General features: G+C 45.9%; 1 protein-coding gene across 2 annotated transcripts in view; it reads left to right on the forward strand.

The window, feature by feature from the left end:
* The window catches only part of LOC124553664 (neurogenic locus notch homolog protein 4-like), a 114,016-nt gene extending 99,835 nt beyond the window's left edge, over positions 1-14,181 (forward strand). For both annotated transcript variants that reach the window (XM_047127546.1, XM_047127545.1), the window contains exon 4: positions 13,695-14,181. In XM_047127546.1, coding sequence (XP_046983502.1) covers positions 13,695-14,079 — 385 coding nt within the window. In that variant the 3' untranslated portion in view covers positions 14,080-14,181. The remainder of the gene's footprint in view (positions 1-13,694) is intronic.
* The last annotated feature ends 9,363 nt before the right edge of the window (positions 14,182-23,544 follow it).

Genomic DNA, 23,544 nt, shown 5'->3' on the forward strand with positions numbered 1-23,544 from the left:
ACAGATTCACTCGCAGATGCAACTGAAACCAAACGTGACGAGGTAGCGAGTGATTGTCAACAACAGGCGACGTCACAGCCCAAATCCCAAGGCGAAGAAGCGGAGTTTTACAGCAATAACACACAAACAGCAAACGAAAGTGATCATAGAAGTGACGGGGCGTTGGAAGAACGTTCGCAAACTGCGTGTGCGCCGCCTTTGGCAGACGAGACGAGATGGTGGCACACGACTGCCCCTCAGATCCACCGACACTGCCCTCAGTGGAAAACTGCTCAGGGGGTGGGCGGAGCAGACATTCGGTGAAGGCCAGACTCAATGCAAATCGCAAGAAAAGTATAAAGAAAGGTTGTAATGCAAACCGGGACGGTGGTCTCCAGTCAGATTCTCAGGAAGTATCCGGCATGGAGTGGCATCAAATGATAGACTAGCGGGAAAAGAGGTCACTCCCCTAAGTTAGTCATATATGATTACCACGCTAAACATTAATAGGATACAGTCGGATGTTAAAATAGCTGCTCTGAAACAGTTTCTGTATGAGTCAGCGACGGATATTGCTCTCCTACAGGAAGTGGTATTCCCACAATTAAATTTGTCCAGTTACGTCGATTTTTACAATATTTCCACTGAAACGAGTGTTGCACGGCCATTTTAGTTAGAGAAGGCATCCCCGTACATAACGTTGATAAATTAGAATCGGGATGAGGTATTGGAATAAACGTAGCAGGAGTCACTATGGTCAGTTCATATGCTCCTTCTGGCAGCAGTAATAAAGCTGCAAGAGCCACATTCTTTATTGAAAGCGTCATTTCTTTACTGAGGAAACACCCCCTCCAACTTAATAGGGGGAAATTTTAATTGTGTATTGAGTCGAAAGGATCAAATCCCCAACTTCAATTACTCACGAGACTTGAGACATCTCGTTGTTGATTTAAAATATGCGTGGGAAATAAAATAACCAACAATGGTGAACTTCACTCATTGTTGCGAATTAATGTAGTAGAATTGACAGAATTTACGTAACGGAAAATTTAGCAGATAAAGTACTGAAAACAGAAGCTGTTCCCGTTAGTTTTTCCGATGACAGTGTGTTGTTGACCTGCGTAAATTTAACACCACAACCTACCAGAAGAGTAAGAAGCCAGTGGAATCTAAATATTTCGTTATTATCAGAAGAAGACTTAGAAGATGCCCTGACCAGAGCTTGGGAAATATGTCTCCGTTCACTGACCAACTTTCCAAGTGTGATAGAATGGTGGACCCAACGAGCGAAACCGAAGTTAAGGAAAGTTTTAATATCTTTCAGTATAGATATGGCCACAGAAAGGAAACAGACTGTAGAATTCTACTACAGCGTGCTAAGGGAACTCTACGATCAGACAGATGCAATTCCTACAAGATTAAAAGACATCAAGCAAATAAAAGCAAAATTATCAAGTCTGAAACGTAAGTAACTGGAGGGACTTGAAATGAAAAGCAAAGCAGAGTCAGTCACTGAAGATGAGACTGCTGCACTGTACCACCTTGTCAGACACGCCAAGAATAGTAGTAGTTTCGTGGATGAACTTCAGATCGATGATGGTACCATATTCACCACCCAGAAGGAAATAGAGATATCTCAGTGTATTATGAACGTATGTATGCGTCAGGGGAAACAAACGAAGAAGAATACGATGAGCTCTTTGGTGCATATCTTCCACGAATATCGCGAGGAGATGATGATAACATTTCTTCGGACATCACCAAGGAAGATGTATTGGAAATCGTGTACAGCTCCCCCGCTAGGAAATCTCCAGGAGCTGACAGACTGCCCATTGAATTCTATAAACGATTTTGGACCCTAATAGGAGAAAGTTCACCGAAATTGTCAATGAAGTCTTATAGGGGAAGCCAGTGCCTGCAGAGTTGAAACAATGCAAAATCGTGTTGATCCCGAAGAACACAGGCTGCAAAAAAATAAGTAACCTACGGCCGATTTCGCTTTTAAATTCGGATTATAGAATTATAGCTCGAGTAATTAACAAGCACTTTACACCATGCACCGCCGACATCATAGGCCAACAGCAGACTTGTGCTTTCAGAAGGACGATTTTACAAACTGCGGCTTTGTGTCGCGATGCCATTGCGCTAGCGCAGGCAAGTAACATAAAATGTGGACTGCTTTTCATAGACGTCCATAAGGCGTTTGATCAAATTAATCACAAATACCTGATAGAGACAATGCGTCGAATGGACTTCCTGCCAAAAACCATCGACATCCCCGAGAACGTGGCTATGGGCGTTACTGCACAAATCTCTGTTAGCTGTCAAGTGACAAAAAAAATTGAAATAAAAAGGGGTGTTACCCAAGGAAGCCCCTTATCCATGCTCCTGTTCGTTATATCGCTGGAACCTTTCTTGAGACAGCCACAGCACAGGCTGACAGGCATTACCATGACCGTGGTAGGCGCTTACGCTGACGATGCAGGCGTAATCATCAGAGACCAAACAGATGTGACGCAACTAGAGATGGTACTTGCAAAATACTGTTCCGCATCAGGTGCCGAGGGTAAATTGAAACAAAAATAAATTTCTAGATATAAAGCGGCTTGCTAACTTGCGCATTGAGTGGGCGAACCATGTTAATGAAAGCAAAGCCCTTGGAATAGCATTGACAACTTCCCTTTTAAAAATGATCGCAATAAGTTGGCGGGAGGTGGCAAGAAAAATCAAGGGAGCTTTGATTGAAAACTGTCAACGTAGCATAGACCAGTTCAAGAGAATACTGTTTATCAACACGTATATTTTATCCAATGCCTACTACATAGCACAGGTTCTCCCCATTCCATCAATGGTGGAGAAGGCGATCATGTGCACTTTAGCAAAGTTCTTGTGGATAGGGGAATTGTTTCGAGTGCCGGTGAAGACAGCAGTTTTGGATCCAAGCAATGGAGTAATGGGTCTGACATAAAGTTTAAAGCGATGGCATTGTATGTTAAACGAACATGGGGCATAATGTGTAACGATCCAGGGTGCACTACAGCGAAACTATGACATTGTCAGGCCAGAAAGTGTAGAGCCGCCGATAAATATACAAAAAATAAGTTTTAAGCTAAAACACATTCGGGAGTATAATATTGAACTAAGTTATCTCAGCAAAAAGCTTTTAAACTCCAAAAAAGTTACAGCAAAGGTGATTTTAGCTGAAAGACGGAAGCATGAAAATACGGAAAATGAATTCGAGAAAATACTTAAATATCAGAATCACTATAAGAAATGTGGCAACATGCTCCGAATTGTCTTCAAAAGAATGGGTATTGGTTAGGAACTGGATTCCTAGTAGAGAGGGAATGGGTTGGGTTCCCGACCCCAACCTCACCTGCAAGTCGCACATGAAAAATAAATCAGTAGTACAGCAGATACAAGAATATGACGGCAAACATCTGGTGTCTGATATAAAGGAAGATCTTGAACTCCCCAAGGATGCGTTTAGAAGGCTGGAACTGACAAACATAACAAGGCAGTGAAGGACTTTGCGATGTCGCTGTTCGGGACTGCTCCTCTGTCCACGTAATTTACCCTGGAAGGAACACACGTCAAGGATTTACTGAATGATTAATTTGGGTCTGGGAAATGATGATGAACTTCAGGCTGCAGAAGAGGAAAATGTGTGTGCTGAACTGCCACCGGTTGAAGGTAACAGTGAAGGTGCTAATTTGTGCTACTGCTAAAGACTCATTCTGTGAACACTGCAATTTATGACTGCAATTATCTGCCACCTCATTTATGTCATTTCTTTCATTTTGTCTAACAACACAAATCATGGCAGCGGGTTTTCCATTGTAAAGTATATGAGGAGAAACATTGGTTTTTTAATCAGAATAACAAAGTCGAGTGGGAAAAATTCAATTCAATTTTTATACATATAATAATGATAAACAAGAACCACAGTGGTAATTATCGTAAAAACAAACAAAGCAGTAATTTTGCGACATCTTGCGCAACATATAAAAACGGGCGTTCGCAATAAATCTGTACAAAAACATGCCCCATTAATATTTACGAAAATGTTTCTAGTTTCTGATAATTTTGAGGCAAACCAGTCATACTGAATCATGTCTCGGAATATTGGTGACGATGATTGATGGAAAATTATAGAATGAATTTTGATGCAATCTTCCCGGGAATTAATTTCACGATTCTCCTGTTACAATGCGCTGCAATTTTGCAAGCGGTTTACGAAATTTTTAACTTGCCTGTAAAAGTAAACATCACAAGGTTGCACCAAAGAAGTGCATTTTTGAGGTATGACTTTCAGAGACCAAGTTGGCATATTTCCGTCATCTTGAAAAATTGCATCATATGTCTCCGGAATCGTTTGACCTCCCCAAGAGTCAATGAGAAGTAAATATTTACTCTCCCCGACGAAAGATTTTAAACATTTGCGGAGAAAATCCATGTATAAAACTGTTGTTCCTTTTCCGGACTGCGATGATGTTACGATGACGTTCGTATAAGTATTGCCATAGCCATCTATTAATTAGTGAATACGAGGTCCGAAATGACCGGTCGCTTCTTGTAAGCATATGAAGACATGTGGGAGCAGTTTTCCGGATAATGTTATTGAATATTGTGCGGTGTACGAATGCGTCACTTTATTCAAATCCGACTTTTTCACGAAAACTGTTTTACTTACTTTTTCAGTGAGATTGATATTGGTATCCTAAAACAATAGTATTTTTAATATTAAACAATATTCGAATGTGTATGTAAATATATTTTTCTATAATTAAATTTGAATTGATATATTTTACATCGGTAAAAACATTTTGTACGCACAAAACATGTTCTTACCTGTTTGGTCAGTATTTATCGCATAATCCTCGTCGTGGTATTGAGGGATTAACCGGCACGTCTGCCGACGAAAGGCATCCGCAGACGCCTGGATGGCCTCCATTGACGCCGCTTCTTTTTTCGAAACCAGTTTCGTGAGCTTGCGTTGTGAAATTCTGTGCTTCTGTTTAAATGCCGTGACCTATCGATCAGACGCCTTGAATTTGAAATCGACGAATTGTGCAGCCGCAGCCAATGTCCATTGTCGCAACTTGCTGATGTTGCTGTCTTGCTTCCACAAAACGGTCGTAGGTCCACGAATCTATCGCCTCAGATTTTAAAAGTGGTGGTACGCGAATGGATAAATTTGTCTTCCATTGTGAAAGATATTCTTTTCGCATCAATTGGCTTTTTTTGCAATGTCGCCAAGGACCACGTGAGGTGCGCCTTAGCAATATTCACGACTTTGACTTTGTAGGCAAAGGGAATCATGTTACCTTTAAATCTTTTCGGTGACTGTTTATATTCGTCTGGAGACGAATCATTTTGTGGCACTTCGAACTGTTCGTCGTTCTCCTCACATTCTTCGCAATCCTCATGAGCGTCAATTAATTCCTCTTCAGTTACGAATGTTTCTGCGCCCAAAAGTTCCAGTGTATTATTATAAAGTTCTGCGGCCAATAACATAGCATCGTGAGAGATTTCTTCCGAAGATGTCGATGCAATTAAAATATTTTCCGTCAACAGCTTTTCATAATACACCACTGCGCCCTTCAATCGTAATTTTGATAGGTCACTATGAACGGACTCTTCAGGAATTTCTTCTCCTATTCCAGATGAGCCAGCAACTTCTTCAGTCGACGTGTTTAACCTCGGATCGGAATAACACGTCGAAATTTCCAAACGGACATACGAGACGTCACTTTGCTACTTGTTGCGCGAGAGTCCTTCTAGGGTGGGCCATGACAGAGACCTAACCATGCCAGGTTGAAAGTCAGTCACCAGTAACCTTTCTTACGCGAGAGTGTTTTTTGATGAATGTGCCACTCATCGTGCAAGATCACTGGGCAGCTGAATCTTATTTTATTTCGGCATGAGATGTGCAAAATATCGGTGCTGGACTGAGATTCGAACTCGGATCTCCCTTTTCGTCACGTCTGATGCCTTGGTGTTGATACTTTCCACCGTTCGCCGCGCGGTCTGCGCTGCTGCCCCCGTCGGAGGTTCGAGTCCTCCCTCTGGTATGGGCGTGTGTGTCGACCTTAGCGTAAGTTAGTTTCAAGTTAGATGATGTGGCGGAGGGTACCGTGAGTACCTCTATCGGTTCTCCCTTCTATTCCAGTCTCGTATTGTTCGTGGAAAGGAGGATTGTCGGTATGTCTCTGTGTGGGCTCTAATCTCTCTGATTTTATCCTCACCGTCTCTTCACGAGACGTAGGAGGGAGCAATATGCTGTTTGACTCCTCGGTGAAGGTATGTTCTCGAAACTACAACAAAAGCCCGTACCGAGCTACTGAGCGTCTCTGCTGCAGAGTGTTCCACTGGAGTTTATCTATCATCTCCGTAACGCTTTCGCGATTACTAAATGACCCTGTAACGAAGCGCGCTGCTCTCCGTTGGATCTTCTCTCTCTCTTCTATCAACCCTATCTGGTACGGATCCCACACTGCTGACCAGTATTCGAGCAGTGGGCGAACAAGCGTACTGTAACCTACTTCCTTTGTTTTCGGATTGCGTTTCCTTAGGATTCTTCCAATGAATCTGTCTGGCATCTGCTTTACCGACCATCAACTTTATATGATTATTCCATTTTAAATCACTCCTAATGCGTACTCCCAGATAATTTACGGAATTAACTGGTTCCAGTTCCTGAGTTGCTATATTGTAGCTAAATAATATGGGATTTTTCTTTCTGTGTATTAGCAGCACATTACACTTGTCTACATTGAGATAAGATTGCCATTCCCTACACCATGCATCAATTCGCTGCAGATCCTCCTGCATTTCAGTACAATTTTCCGTCGTTCCAGCCTCTCGATATACCACAGCATCATTCTCAAAAAGCCTCAGTGAACTTCGGATGTCATCCACAAGGTCATTTAAGTATATTGTGAACAGCAACGGTCCTACGACACTCCCCTGCGGCACACCTGAAATCACTCTTACTTCGGAAGACTTCTCTCCATTGAGAACGACATGCTGCGTTCTGTTACCTAGGAACTCTTCAATCCAGTCACACAATTGGTCTGATAGTCCATATGCTCTTACTTTGTTCATTAAACGACTGTGGAGAACTGTATCGAACGCCTTGCGTAAGTCAAGAAACACGGCACCTACCCGGGAACCCGTGTCTATGGCCCTCTGAGTCTCGTGGACTAATGGCGCGAGCTGGGTTTCACACGATCGTCTTTTTCGAAACCCGTGCTGATTCCTACACAGATTTCTAGTCTCCAGAAAGTCATTATACTCGAACATAATACGTGATCCAAAATTCTACAGCTGATCGACGTTAGAGATATAGGTCTATAGTTCTGCACATCTGTTCGACGTCCCTTCTTGAAAACGGGGATGACGTGTGCCCTTTTCCAATCCTTTGGAACGCTCCGCTCTTCTAGAGACCTACGGTACACCGCTGCAAGAAGGGGGGCAAGTTCCTTCGCGTACTCTGTGTAAAATCGAACTGGTATCCCATCAGGTCCAGCGGCCTTTCCTCTTTTGAGCGATTTCAATTGTTTCTCTATCCCTCTGTCGTTTATTTCGATATCTACCATTTTGTCATCTGTGCGACAATCTAGAGAAGGAACTACAGTGCATTCTTCCTTTGTGAAACAGGTTTGGAAAAAGAGATTTAGTATTTCGGCCTTTAGTCTGCCATCCTCTGTTTCAGAACCATTTTGGTCGCAGAGTGTCTGGACATTTTGTTTTGATCCACCTACCGCTTTGACACAAGACCAAAATTTCTTAGGATTTTCTGCCAAGTCAGTACATAGAACTTTACTTTCGAATTCATTGAACGCCTCTCGCATGGCCCTCCTCACATTACATTTCGCTTCGCGTAATTTTTGTTTGTCTGCAAGGCGTTGGCTATGTTTGTGTTTGCTGTGAAGTTCCCTTTGTTTCCGCAGCAGTTTTCTAACTCGGTTGTTGTACCGCGGTGGCTCTTTCCCATCTGTTACGATCTTGCTTGGCACATACTCATCTAACGCATGTTGTACGATGGTTTTGAACTTTGTCCACTGATCCTCAACACTGTCTGTACTTAAATCAAAAGTTTTGTGTTGAGCCGTCAGGTACTCTGAAATCTGCTTTTTGTCACTTTTGCTAAACAGAAAAATCTTCCTACCTTTTTTAATATTTCTATTTACGGCTGAAATCATCGATGCAGTAACCAGTTTATGATAGTTGATTCCCTGTTCTGCGTTAACTGTTTCAAATAGTTCGGGTCTGTTTGTCACCAGAAGGTCCAATATGTTATCGCCACGAGTCGATTCTCTGTTTAACTGCTCAAGATACTTTTCAGATAAAGCACTTGAAAAAATTTCACTGGATTCTTTGTCCGTGCCACCCGTTATGAACATTTCAGTCTCCCAGTCTATATCCGGCAAATTAAAATTTCCACCCAGAACTAAAACATGGTGGGGAAATCTACTCGAAATATTTTCCAAATTATCCTTCAGGTGCTCAGCCACAACAGCTGCTGAGCCAGGGGGCCTATAGAGACATCCAATTACCATGTCTGAGCCTGCATTAACCGTGACCTTCACCCAAATTATTTCGCATTTCGGATCTCCGTCAATTTCCTTCGATACTATTGCACTTCTTATGGCTATAAACACGCCTCCCCCTTCACTGTCCAGCCTGTCTCTGCGGTATACATTACAATCTGAATTTAGGATTTCATTACTATATACGTCGGTTTCAGCCAACTTTCTGTCCCTAGTACTATATGAGCGTTGTGACGGTTTATTAATGAGAGCAGTTCTGGGACCTTTCTGTAGACGCTCCTGGAGTTTACTATTAGCACATTAATATTGTTATTCCCTGTTGCATTTTGCCTACTCCTACCTTGCTGCGTCTCAGGAGGCGTGTTGTCGGGCCTAGGGAGGGGATTCTCTAACCTAAAAAAAAACACCATGTGCACTCCACACGTACTCCGCTACCCTTGTAGCCGCTTCCGGCGTGTAGTGCACGCCTGACCTATTCAGGGGGACCCTACATTTCTCCACCCGATAGCGGAGGTCGGGAAATTTGCACCCCAGATCTCCGCAGAATCGTCTGAGCCTCTGGTTTAAGCCTTCCACTCGGCTCCAAACCAGAGGACCGCGATCGGTTCTGGGAACGATACTACAAATAGTTGGCTTAGATTCCACCCCGCGAGCGAGGCTTTCTGCCTTCACCAACTCTGTCAACCGCCTGTACGAACTGAGGATGACCTCTGGACCCAGACGGCAGGAGTCATTGGTGCCGATATGAGCAACAGTTTGCAGTCGGGTGCACCCAGCGTTCTCTATCGCCGCCGGCAGGGCCTCCTCCACATCTCGGGTGAGACCCCCCGGCAAGCAGACAGAGTGAACACTGGCCTATTTCCCAGACCTTTCCGCTTTTTCCCGAAGCCTAACGTTGGAGCTCCCAATAACTAATAAACCCCTCCCCCCGTGCGCCTGCTCGGACCTTGCTGAAGGAGCGGCCACATGTCCACTCACAGGCAGAGCGGGCGATGCCACACGGCCAGCCTCCACATTGACCCTCCGCCTCGTGCGCCGCGAACGCCGCTGAACCCGCCACTCCCCTCGGGGAGAGGGTGGCCCAACCGCGCCCGGTACCCGCGAAGATGTCTCGACAGCAGGGACAGTGGGTGACGCATGTGTAACACCTGGGGTGTACCTTGCGACACACCGGACTCCCCACTGCCGCTACACTCCGAGGCAGCAGCCTGAAGACGGCTGACCGCGGCCATCAACACGCTCAGCTGTTCCAGGGCAGTGGCCAGCTCCCCCTGCGTCCGTACACAGCGGTCACACATCCTATCCGTCCTAAGGAATCAATTTACTGTAGAGAGTTAATCAACTTTTAACTAGACTGCTAATCCAGTAAAGGCGGCTGATAACTGACTAAACTGTGGTTACCAGACACTTCTTGTAGAAAACAATAAAAAAGCACTACCTGTCTAAGGACTGTATTGAAAACACTAGCACTGCTGGCACTATGGCTGACTAAAGGGACTCTTGAGATGAGTTATTGTCCTGAATGGTGGTTACAAAATTAATGGTGCGCGTTCTTGCTGGAGAGTGAAAATGATAATGCATGAGGTGACTGGCCCGTATCGAACTACGGTGGGTAGAGGCAGATAAAGTATTCAAACTGTCCGTGAATATAGCGACATGGTAGCTGCGGCACATGTTGTCACGCTCGAGTGCGCCGTAATGTCGCTCGATTTCGGGAATGCTTTCGGTAGGGTGAGTCACCAGTGCCTTCGTGAAACAATGACCGTACTGGATTTTCTGCAATATTTTGTCAAGGTAATTGGTATAATGTTGAAGAACAGCAGTTTGCAAGTCATGATCAGTGAGTGGTCGGCTAACCAGGCAGCTCGCACTCAAGAGTTGTGTGCGCCGAGGTGGTCCTGTGTGGAGGGCCTCGTTCGCCACTGCCGCTGAGGCCCTGCTAGCCGCTCTGCAGAAACAGCTACGAGGGCTGCACGCACGCACACACACACACACACACACACACACACACACACACACACACACACACACACACACACACACACACATGTCGCCAGAATATCGTGTGTAGGGCGTACACAGGTGACGGGGTGTCGTGATCTCCGGCGAGAGCGAGTCGCAGAAGGCACTGCAGGTCACCAACAAATACCAACTTGCGTCAGGTTCAAAGCTAAGCAACACTAAAGCACACATCATGAATGTGGGGTGCGGAATATCTTTGCGAAACACGCGAGACCTCAGTCCAAGTTCTGGCTCTGGACTACAGGTCTAACGTAAATCGTACTGCAGCTGCAAACCCTAAGAAAGTGCTTGCCAGCGTGCCAGTTGGAGTCAAAGAACATAGGGCGAGAAGAGTTGACGACATCCAAAGGCCACACTTTGCACATATGTACATGGTCTCTAAAGTCAACTGTGTGGCACAAGTTTTACCCATAACAGGTGAAACAGCAGCAAGATTTCTGTCAGCTGCGAGTCATTTTCTAACTTGTGGTAATATTTTTAAGATAAAGTTTGACACGTTTACCATCTCAGGCGGAAACGGGGGGGATGAAACCTCACCGACTTTGGGAGAAAGTCAGAAACTATATTCGTGTGTTCCACACACGACATGCGGAAGAAGACACACGCGGCCCTCACGCCGCACTTACCAGACGAAATTACTCCCACTGCTTCGAATCCACCCACAGATGTACGGCACGTCGCCAATGGCTTTTATCATTTTGAACAATTTTGATTCCAACTCAGTTATACTCAAACCAGAGTTGGCCGTCGAATATGGTAAAAGTCAAGAACATGTGCGTGGAATTAATGAGAAGCAAAAGCGGAAACGTGACTGTACAAAAGTAGCCACACTACGGCTGGAGGGCCATCTGGACAAACATCGGCACCCCTCACCTACCAACAAGTGTGAAAACTACTCGGTAGAGGGCAGTAAACAGGAAAGTAGCAACCAAAGCGAAACTTGAGGCAGTCCACCTGGGTGGTCGGCAGCACGTGAGAGAATTACGACCTGATAGCAGGCGAGGTTCGTACGCGCTCAAGTGAAGGACATCTGGTGAGTTATCAGACAATTGTTAGCCACAATAGCACGAACTCCACTCCCAATACTTTGCCTTCCAATTTTTTTGAATCGTAGCGACGTGCCGTGTGAATAAAGGAATGCTGTAAACTGGCTAAGAGGACAGACAACGCACCACCTGCCAGCAGAGGGAAGCGAGGCGGGCGGGCGCTGGGTGGGTCGCCGCACGCACGCCGGCCACAAGCGGGCCGCGGGGCGGCGCGTGCGTCGCTGAGGCGGGAAACTGCGAGAGGAACTTCGCAACATGTTTCAGTGCATACAGTTACGTGAAACAGTGTGCAAACTGAATAGAAAAAGGCGTAACGCAAGAACAACATAATGTATCGTCCTTAAGCTCTTTTGTGTTAAACGGTGTTTCTTACTGACTTATTTATTTTTAAGGAAACAGAAATCTAATTTAAAATACATAGGTCAGAAGCACTCTATTTTGTGTTGAAGGAATGTCGGAGGAAAAGCTGGTCCTCACGACAGAACACGTCGTACTTTTTAGTACACTTTATTTCACTTCGTTCCGTATGTCGAAACTCCTTTTGTCCAGAAGCGACTGCGCTGATTTCTGCTGTTCTGCGTTACACTCATCGTCACCCGCTGTATCAGGAATCGCAGCACGGAGCTTCCAGCGCGTGCAGTACTCAGGGGTGGCAGAAGACAAACTTGCCAAACGAGCCTCGGGAACTGAGGCATTGGCCGAGTTACAAGATGTTGAGAAATAAATCGGAAAGCAAACCATCGTGAACACAGAAGTTGGAAGGCGTCGCTCTCAGCTGAGTTAGTTTGTGTGCAAACATGGTCTTTCAGATCAAGTGCTAAAAATAAAAAAAAACTTGCAGACTCTTTGTTACTTGTGACTGAAACCATACTTGAGATATTTCGTCTTTACTTGCTGGATTGCATTCCCAGATAGTAGCGAAGTGAGAAAACTTTTGTCGTGTCATTTAAAGGAGGATGCTGCTTTCTGAGGTTTGATTTATTACAATAAATTTGAATATGTAAGCGTAATGTACAATAACACGATTCCTGGTATTTGCATTATCGAAGTGTCAGTTTGCATGTAAACCGATAATGACACAGAGCAGTTTTCTCTTGTGGGCTCATGTAGTGAACATTTTGTACAGGCAAAGACTGCATAGAACAACAACAAAGAATGAAAGAAAATTTCCGTTAACACAATTAATTAAGTCTCCAGCAACTATAAAATCTACGAAGCCAACAAAGCACAAGTGTAGCTGTTCTGTGTGTGGAAGTGTGATTCAACGTACACATCTGGCACAGTTCTTCTTCAATAAGACAAGAAATTTTAAATGTCATTCATACTGAAGTAATTAAAGAAAATAGAAATACTATAATTACGCAAGAAAACCAGAATTACACTCTAATACAAGAAGACAAGCCAGATGCTTTGTTGACTGAACCTGTAATGACGCATTATTCAAGACATTGAAATAATGAGAAAAAAAGCGAGTTTTGTTACCTTCATATATATTGATGAAAAGCACTCTAATCATTACAATATCTCCATTAGAACAACATCTGCTGTCTAGCCCATCAAACAACTGCATAAAACATGGAACAAGCACTCCCTACTAAAACATCTCAACACCGACTCGCTACTACCACATCTCAACAAGCACACTCCAGCACGACCTCTCGACAAGAACTCTTTACTACGACATCTCAGCAAGCACTGACTACTGCCACATCTCGACAAGAACTGCCAGTGGAGGCGGCGGAATAAAACTCTTTGGCGCAATCTCTGGCGCTGTGGCTCAGTGTAGCCACCTTTCAACTTGCAGGAATGAGTGTGACAAAATGTGGTAATGAAATTCTTTCAGAGGTTGTATAATGCTATTTGTAATGGACGATGAATGAACATTTTCTTATGAGGGGGGTAGAACAGATTTGCTGTAATTTAATACATCCACACAATTGCGCACTGTTTTGTACTGTGGGAGGGGGAATACGGTAGATTTGTTTCAGGACAGATTTGTATTCGCAACAGTTGTTTCCTCGTGTGGCTGTTTTCCGCATTCTGTGTGTTGTGTGTTTGTAGCAGAGAGTGGCAGTTTGTGTGTTTTGTGCAGGAGCCTCTCTGCAGAGGAGAGGGGCAGGAGGCTGCTCCAGGCGGCTGAGCGCGGGGCAGTGGGGGAGCTGAGGGCGCTGATCGCCGCAGGGGCCGACGTGGGGGCGAGGGGCGGGGGTGGGTGGACCGCCCTGCACTGGACAGCAGCCAGGGGAGGCGTCGAGGCGGCGAGGCTGCTGGTGGGGGCGGGGGCGGCGGTGGACGCCAGGAGTGACGGTGGGTGGACGCCGCTGCATTACGCGGCAGCGAATGGCCGCGCAGAAGTGGCGGCTGCGCTGCTCGTCGCGGGGGCCGACAGGGGGGCCACAGCTGGTGATGGTGGGCAGACAGCGCTGGACCTCGCCAGGCAGTGGAACAGGAGGCGGCTGGTGGAGATGCTGTCATGAGGCAGACAGTCCAGCGAACTCTGTGCAAAAAAAACAGGAACTGAAAGAGTTTGTACGAGAGCAATATTCGTAATTTTTTAAATAAAGATCCAAAAAACTCAATCCTATTGTGACTCACTAATTTCAGCCCTCCTCCAGTAGCATACACCACACAAATACTCTAAGCAATGCTGTAGCAAAACTGAGACAACGCCAAATAACAGCAAAATAATTCAGGTAACAACGGACAATCCTCCTCTCAAGGAAAATCTCAAGAGTACACATCCAGACTAAACATGGCAAAAGTCAACAGTTCATTGTGAACAAACACAACTGCTCTATAACATCTGATCGCTGAAAAGTATTTCACACCAGTCAGCAAGGTGCTACATCAGACTATTCTAATTTGCAACATACCGAGATTAACGCTGTATCACTTCTATCACCAGAATTTTCGCTCCTGATATCAGACTCAATTTACTTCTCCATATTCAGCAAACATTCTACTCTACCGTACCTGTTGTGTTTAATAACAATGAGATATTAGTAGCAGTATTCACAACACATTATGCGACCATCATCTGGAACCATACAGTCAGTCTACGTTTAACTAAACACAATGAGACCACAACGTGACACGCATACAAAATGTGAAGGAAATCCTCTCTATCTGGTACTGTTGTCTCTACTTGACGTAAAAGATTGCAACGAGCAAAGCAATCCTAGTTGTATTGGAGACAGAACACCGGGGCCCGAGTTTCAGCACACGAAAGCAATTTCCCAACGACGCACACGAGTCTCCACACTCATCGGTCACAACGCGACAGCTGAGACGGTAACGCAAGTCATGGAGCTACAGGTAAGAAAATTACACTTACCTTGAGTCATACAATACATCGAGTAAGTAAGTGTAGTGGAGAGTGTGCACGCCTGTCAACTCAGTTGCTGTCACCTCACTTCACTCCCTGCGCCGCAGCTGACGCAGCTCGCCGCTCCCCGCCACTCCGTGACTCCTGCCACAGCTGTCAGCCGCCCCTCTGCTTGTGAGGCGCCAGCAGCCAAACGGCACAACAGTCCGTGAGGCCGTCACTCACACTTCACTCACAAAGGGTACTGACAAGGCGCAGAAGAAATGCTCAGACACAACATTGCCTTCACGAATCTTTTCAACAGTAAAATTTCTTCTCCGAGACCCTCGATATTAACGTCTACACTGCAGCAAGATTCGTCGTTTCCCACAAGCTCTTGGACCGGAGAATCGTGTTCGCTTACATAGTCCGACGGGAACCGAAATGTCTCCGTGTTGCGTGTGGCTGCACGCGGTACAGTCAAGTTCCCTACAGCTGTGTAATAACGTGGCAAACATTTAGCTGAAAACTGTTCCTCGAGCTATGGTTTAAATCGTCCCCTGATGCTTCATCAACAAAGCGTTTCCTTCTGCCTTGCCGTTTCTCTCCGTCATCAATCATTACATTCAGTTCAGGTGACATTCCAATATTTTCTGCTACTTCGCAACTTTCTGCGTAAATAGTATCTCAACATTTCTCAGCTGATTTAATTCTTCCGCGAGACTGTTGTTCATACTACTTGAAACATATGTTTCTCCAGTTGGAAGTACAACTTTACGTGTGTGTATTGCAGCCAGTAATTTCAAATACTTCTGAATGCTCCTTAGTTCAATGTGTTGCTCCCGCAGTCCAGGTTATTAGCAAGTTCAACCGCCCATTGTAATCCTGGCCAATTCTCGGCAAATGGATGCGTGGCACCTACCCACACAGACCCTCTCGTTGCCGATATTTTCTTTTAAAACTTTCTATAGCTGCCACTTTCATTTTAAATGAGTTACTTAGAAACAGCAGTTGTACTGGAGACAGAGGAGAAACGTCATGGGGAAGTATCACATTTAACTCGAGTGCTTCTTTTTGCCGCATCTTCCCCACATGTGGCACATGTAAGCTGGCGTTTCGTTGCTGTGTGTGCAGCTATGACTTCCGTATGAGACACAATCTTACACACCTCCGCCGCGATATTAAACACTTTGTGGAGGTAACAGAGAGCCAAGTTATGCATCTCGCCGAAAGTTCGGGACGCCCCTGACGCCGTCCACCTGGTGCTGCCTGCTACTGCGGCTCACTGGAACGGCACAGCACGCCACAGCAGAGGGGAAACAGCCCAGAACTCCGTCCCCTTTCCTCGCATCGTCCAACACGCGGCAATTTACTGCTCATATCGCTCAATAACCGGACGCCAAATAGTCTGAAACGTGTTCCTGTTTAAACTCGTGTATGTAAATGTCTGGTTCGTATCTGAGAAACTGGTAAAATTTATGTTGATATGTAAATAGGTTAATCTCAGACCAGGGCAGCAAAACTGTTTTAAAATTAAATTTTGATCGGAAGTATGTGAAGCACACGCCACACGATGCGACATCCAGTCTAGCCACCACGTCAAACAATTCGCCTGCGAGAGAGCGTGGCGTTTTCGATGAAACTTACAAGTGCTATTTGATTGCAAACAAATGACACAGGTTTAAATCGTTGGCCCTGAATGTTGTTAATGTTTATCTTCAGCCTCGCAAAGAATCACTGTACCAGCAGTTTTACGGTAATTACAGAGCAAATGAACACAAAATTTTACGCATCCAACTTTGTATTAAAACTGTTTCAAAACTCACAAGGTAACACCTGTCTCAGATCATCTACCGATTTGAAACCTCTGAAGTGACGTACGTTCACAGATATATCCCGACAATTACACTATCTGACAGTGGGCAATGGTAATTAGAGATGTTGGCCTACCTCTGAGAACGGAAGGTTCGTTTCTTCTGCAACCTATTTACTATTAATACACTCCTGGAAATTGAAATAAGAACACCGTGAATTCATTGTCCCAGGAAGGGGAAACTTTATTGACACATTCCTGGGGTCAGATACATCACATGATCACACTAACAGAACCACAGGCACATAGACACAGGCAACAGAGCATGCACAATGTCGGCACTAGTACAGTGTATATCCACGTTTCGCAGCAATGCAGGCTGCTATTCTCCCATGGAGACGATCGTAGAGATGCTGGATGTAGTCCTGTGGAACGGCTTGCCATGCCATTTCCACCTGGCGCCTCAGTTGGACCAGCGTTCGTGCTGGACGTGCAGACCGCGTGAGACGACGCTTCATCCAGTCCCAAACATGCTCAATGGGGGACAGATCCGGAGATCTTGCTGGCCAGGGTAGTTGACTTACACCTTCTAGAGCACGTTGGGTGGCACGGGATACATGCGGACGTGCATTGTCCTGTTGGAACAGCAAGTTCCCTTGCCGGTCTAGGAATGGTAGAACGATGGGTTCGATGACGGTTTGGATGTACCGTGCACTATTCAGTGTCCCCTCGACGATCACCAGTGGTGTACGGCCAGTGTAGGAGATCGCTCCCCACACCATGATGCCGGGTGTTGGCCCTGTGTGCCTCGGTCGTATGCAGTCCTGATTGTGGCGCTCACCTGCACGGCGCCAAACACGCATACGACCATCATTGGCACCAAGGCAGAAGCGACTCTCATCGCTGAAGACGACACGTCCCCATTCGTTCCTCCATTCACTCCTGTCGCGACACCACTGGAGGCGGGCTGCACGATGTTGGGGCGTGAGCGGAAGACGGCCTAACGGTGTGCGGGACCGTAGCCCAGCTTCATGGAGACGGTTGCGAATGGTCCTCGCCGATACCCCAGGAGCAACAGTGTCCCTAATTTGCTGGCAAGTGGCGGTGCGGTCCCCTACGGCACTGCGTAGGATCCTACGGTCTTGGCGTGCATCCGTGCGTCGCTGCGGTCCGGTCCCAGGTCGACGGGCACGTGCACCTTTCGCCGACCACTGGCGGCAACATCGATGTACTGTGGAGACCTCACGCCCCACGTGTTGAGCAATTCGGCGGTACGTCCACCCGGCCTCCCGCATGCCCACTATACGCCCTCGCTCAAAGTCCGTCAACTGCACATACGGTTCACGTCCACGCTGTCGCGGCATGCTACCAGTGTTAAAGACTGCGATGGAGCTCCGTATGCCACGGCAAACTGGCTGACACTGACGGCGGCGGTGCACAAATGCTGCGCAGCTAGCGCCATTCGACGGCCAACACCGCGGTTCCTGGTGTGTCCGCTGTGCCGTGCGTGTGATCATTGCTTGTACAGCCCTCTCGCAGTGTCCGGAGCAAGTATGGTGGGTCTGACACACCGGTGTCAATGTGTTCTTTTTTCCATTTCCAGGAGTGTATAATGACAGAACTGTCAAAAACCAAAAAAGAGGAACTGAAGTTAACGACTGACAAATGAGAGGAAGGTTCCAAGTATAACTATGCTTCACTAATCCACAACAGCAACACACCCTTCCGTGAATTACTCACAACCACACATGTCAGCACACTCCCTGGTGCGACGCGCCTACACACTACGAGTAAAATACTTAAAACGACTCACCACGCAGGAACTGAAGAATTTATTGTGATTTCGCACGCTGCGTTGATAGCTACAGTGCTGTGCTATAAGGCAAAACACATTGCCCACCTTGGCACCATGATTGTTTACATCGTTTCATATTTGAAATATTTTGTGTTACGTTATTAGTTTTTGGGTAATTTCTACATTTCGTGTTTTTACTGATATGTCTGTAGTTGACAGCCTCCAGCTGTTCCAGCACAATATTTCTCCGGAACTGAGTCTGAATGCAGTGCTGCACGGCCCAGACCGTACATGAGAAAATCATTACGAAATATTATCAGCCCTGTATATGTTTACTTACAGCTGCACAGTAAAGGCTGATATTAGGAAAAATACTTTGTTTTTCTCGCATCTCCAGTTATAGAACAGTTCTTACAGGTAGCGACAATCTGTAGGAGACTAGAGAACAATCAGGTGAAGAAAGGTTCAACCGTAATTTCGAAAATGTAGTGTATTTCAAATGACGCAACGGATATCCAATTGTGCAAAAAATGTCTTAGAGCTGAAGTGGAAAAATAAACATAATCGGTGTTGATCGCACCGCCAACGAAGAAAATGGAAAAATCTACAAAGTAATGGAGCTAAATAACTACAAATATTCCAAAGTTTAGTTTTCGACCTCTTTCCTTTGGCAGATTCTTAAAATAAAACGTTATGTATGTCTGCTTTCACCTCTGCAACTGAATGTAGCCCAGTCAACTGGTTGTTGTCCCATAACGAAACTGCGGAAGATCTTTTAATGACGTGTTTTGGCCTACTAAATAATAATTTCGTGGTTGCTGCCTTGTAGCAGACTGGCTTCACAACGAGAGATCAAGAAAGCGTCAAAATTTTCACTCTCTTCTCAGATTTTCGTTCGTTTCACGAAGACTATGCGTTTCTCGGAGTTGAAAACCCTGAACAAAATTACAGTAGCCAAACTCTTCTACAAAACGCACCAATCAGGTTTGATTTTGTGACAGCGAGCGGTGACGGCGCTAGAGCGCGCTGAAGAACGGCGACTGCCGAAAATTCGGAACGCTCCTTTAACGGCCTTCGTCTGTTGTTCTCTGGTATTACGGCGCACTGCAACGGTACGGCACGCTTCAGCAGAGGGGAAACAGCCCAGAACTCCATTTGCGTTCTTTCCATCACCAAACTCAACGGCATTCACAGCATACATCTGGCGATGAAACTACAGTGATATCTTTTGAAACGTGTTCGTATTTATTTAAACTGGTTGTTGAAAGTGTCTGTCTGGTGTCTGAGAAATTGTTGAAATTTGATACCGAAATGCGTAAATCTCAATACAGTGCAGCAGAACTGTATAAAAATGTATGTGAAGGACACGCTACACGATGCGAAATCCCCTCTAGCCAGTTCATCAAACAATTTGCCTGCGAGAGAGCAGGCCGTTTTGAATGTCATTTATATACGCAACTTGTCTACAAAACTAATGACTCAGATTAAAATGTTGGCCCTGGATACTGTTAATCCTTATCTTAAGACATGGAAACAATGGCTGCACCAGAACTGCTTTTGTATTTATAATGCAAATGAACATAATATCTAACGCATCTGAGTTTGTGTCACTGCTTAAAAATTGATTGACAAATAACACCTTTCTGAAAGAATTTACCGATCAGAAACGTCTGAAATGATACGATATCTTCACAGATGCATTCTGGTGTGTGGCGGAGGATAGTCTGAGTACCACAGGTGTTTCAGCCTTTTCCTGTTGCAGTCGCCAATGTATTGTACTCTCATCAAAAAGTTTGAAATCGACTGAAAAACTTTACGCCCACAAGAGTTAACAGCTGTCATAAGTTTTAGCTCAAAGTATCAGTTCCCATTACGATTAGCAGACGTGCCGAGCGTATCCTTCACGTACTTCCGTTCAAAATTTAATTTTTATACAGTTCTGTTGAACTGTATTGAGATTACGAAATTGCATTGTCCTCCTTTTCCTAAAATCTCCTTCACAACTGTAGTTCAGAAGGTTCATTCTCACGCTAGGCTTACTGTAACTCAGGAACCAAACGAGAACGGAGCTGAAATTCTGCCGTTTGTACTGACATGCTTCCCATGTATCAATGATTCGGAACGGATGACTGTAGAATATTTGGTAAGTGAAATGCTGTGGCAGGTTAGTCCTCAGGGACGGTGCGAGAAATATCTTCGGACTACTCGCCTGTTAAGAGCTCTGTCTGGTTTTTCGTCCTTTGGCGACAGACCGACGTTGGGTGGCCATTGCTCCCAGAATCCACTCAACTCGTGACGTGTTTATTACAACCGATCCAGCGCCGTCACGCATGCAGCACGCTATAATCTGGAGAACTTGGCCTTGAATTGTTCTCACTGTCTCAACACGGTATTAGTTAAGTGCAGGAGCGTCTGTGGAAAGTTCTCAGAACTAATCTCACTTATAAGCGGTAACAGTGGTCACACAGCAGTAGGGACGGAAAGCTGGGTGAAACGCCAAGTCAGTAGCAACGAGGTTCTAAATTCCGGTCGCAACGTAGGTCGTAAAGAGAGGTCGACCGCTGGTGCTTAAAGCAGTGAGAAGTAGGATTACATTAGAGAGATCAGTGGAGATCCCGAATGTAAAATGATTTGCGTCAAGACAAGCATTAAACCTGGATCAAACGTGGTGATCGGACGCTTCTATAGACTCAGCAGCAACAGCGGCGCAACAGTTTGAGGGGAACCTGGAGAATATTTCTCGTGAATTTGCTGGCCATGTTACAGTTTTAGGTGGAAACTTAATGTTGCCATGTATACAAGGAGACTCAGGTGGCTAAAACTGGTGGTAGGGCCAGAAAATCATAATAAATTAATCCAAGTGCTTTACCCAAAAACTACCTCGAGCCATTAATCTGAGAACCGACTGGTGAAGATAACATCTTAGGCCTGCCGGTAACAGAGAGACCCGAACTTTTCGAATGTGTTGGTGTAGAACTGGGAATCGGCGATCACAAGGCCGTTACAGCATCTCTGAAGACGACAGTAAACAGGAATACAAAGAAAGGTGGGAAGGTCGTTCTGCCTAGCAAGAGCGACGAGAAACAGGCCTCAGACTACCTGAGCAGTCAGCACCAAAATTTCCTCTGCAGCACAAACAGCGTGGGTGTCAGTGGGAGGAGTTGAAGAGCATCGTGCAGTACACTGCAGGATCACAGCGATGAGTTTAAGGCACTGATTTCCATACAAGTGCGCCTCGGCGCACGCCAGAACACGAGAGAAGAGTCTACAGAAATGTCAGAGATCCGAATGTCAACAATGGCACTCGAGCCAAAGAAAGAGTTCTTTGTGGGAAGCGATCCACACCTGTGACATGCTGCGTTACTCTCTACGTGACGAAAACCTGCGTAAACATTCGGTCTGGTAGTTTAGGCCAAAATGCTTACGGCACTTTTATCCACGTACAAGTAGCTTCAGGGGGCGACATTTACGCCGCGGGGAAAGTCGTAGGTGGGGGCGCGACGCGGAATGCGGGCAGCGAATCCGGCCGCGCATGCGCAGAAGCGGCGGGTGGGGCGGGAACAGGCGGTAGGGGCGCTGCGAGCAGAGAGAAGGAGAGAGAGAGAGAGAAGACCGGCCACGCGACGGGGAGGCCGAAACTAAATCGGGATTATCACTTAGCATATAAAATCTGCAACACTGTTTGGCGATTCGAGCTCCAGTTCTACTCAACAATTCAAAATTCAGCCGTGATTGCAGACACCAGCCTCCGGCTGGCAGTTAATGTCACGATATTACAAAGATGTTTTCTCCCGATCTACCACTAATTTCGTAGTTGTATCTCAGCACCTTACATCTACCTAATGGCCGTATACGGTGCACTAACACTAAACACTATTTCGACAACAGTTGTTTCACTTACGAGACAAAACGTTACGTTGCAATATGAAATTTCTTGTGCAAACGTCAGCCGTACGCAGTGTCATAACAATAACAAACTACACAGTTACAAGTATGTGAAATACGGACATGTTTCCATTACTCGACGTATGTCGGTACAAAGTCCCCCTGATCTAACGCTGTCTCCAGCACACGGCAGGCCGAGTACACAGCCAGACCGCCCGACACACACACTGCCTGCCACTGCCGTGAAAGGAAGCAACACCCGTGGTGTCGGCAACAGACCTACAACGAATATGGTTGTACCGATACTACAGAAGTTGAGTGCATTTGTCGAATTCACAACTTCATTCAGATTTGTGGCCCAGACTTCTAGGAAATTGACACAGCAAATAGGACACCCCGTTTCCATTTCTCATTCAAGTGCCAACACGAGATATTTCTGCATTATGGGCATTTTCCAAAAAGCGTGAGCGTCCAGTTTAGCGGCAGCATCATCTCCTGAATCCAGTCGAGGGTGGAACGGAGTGGAGTACAGCAGAGACAGACCAACACTTCACCACCACTCACACACGTAATTTCATTGCCGCATCCTACACACTGCAGGAAGGCCATCCTTGGATAAAATATTGCCCCGTTTCGGCCGACAGTTGTGAATTCTGTATGTGTGGAGAGACGCCCACGCGGCCGTACCTCTTTGAATACACCGATTCTCGTCCGCCGACCCTAGTTAAGCTACTCTGGATGGCGAGCGCCTGTTGGCTTTAGTCTTGTTCTTTCGCGTCCTCTGCTATTTATACCCAGTATTGCGGTAGTAACTGCATTAAGCATTTCGTACCACGTCGCACGCAATCTTCCACACCGTCGCCGTGGTGCTGGACACCCTGTGTGGAGGCGACACAGCGCACTCCTGTACCCAGCTGCCGGCTGTAGCGAGGTGTGAGAGGTTACGGCAAAACACACACCGTGTCCTCCAGAACTGAAAGTACTCCCGTTAAGTCGATCTCACGTCGTACACAATTCGCGCCACGCCCACTGCTTACACGTTTCGTCATTTATCCACAGCCACAGCTACACTACGCCCAGCAGAGAATAAATCCTTACCATCACCTCATGAGCGTAATTCCTGCTCAAAAAATTCTTCGCATTCA

The sequence above is a fragment of the Schistocerca americana genome, chromosome 11 (assembly GCF_021461395.2).
Source record: "Schistocerca americana isolate TAMUIC-IGC-003095 chromosome 11, iqSchAmer2.1, whole genome shotgun sequence".
Lineage (NCBI taxonomy): Eukaryota > Metazoa > Arthropoda > Insecta > Orthoptera > Acrididae > Schistocerca > Schistocerca americana.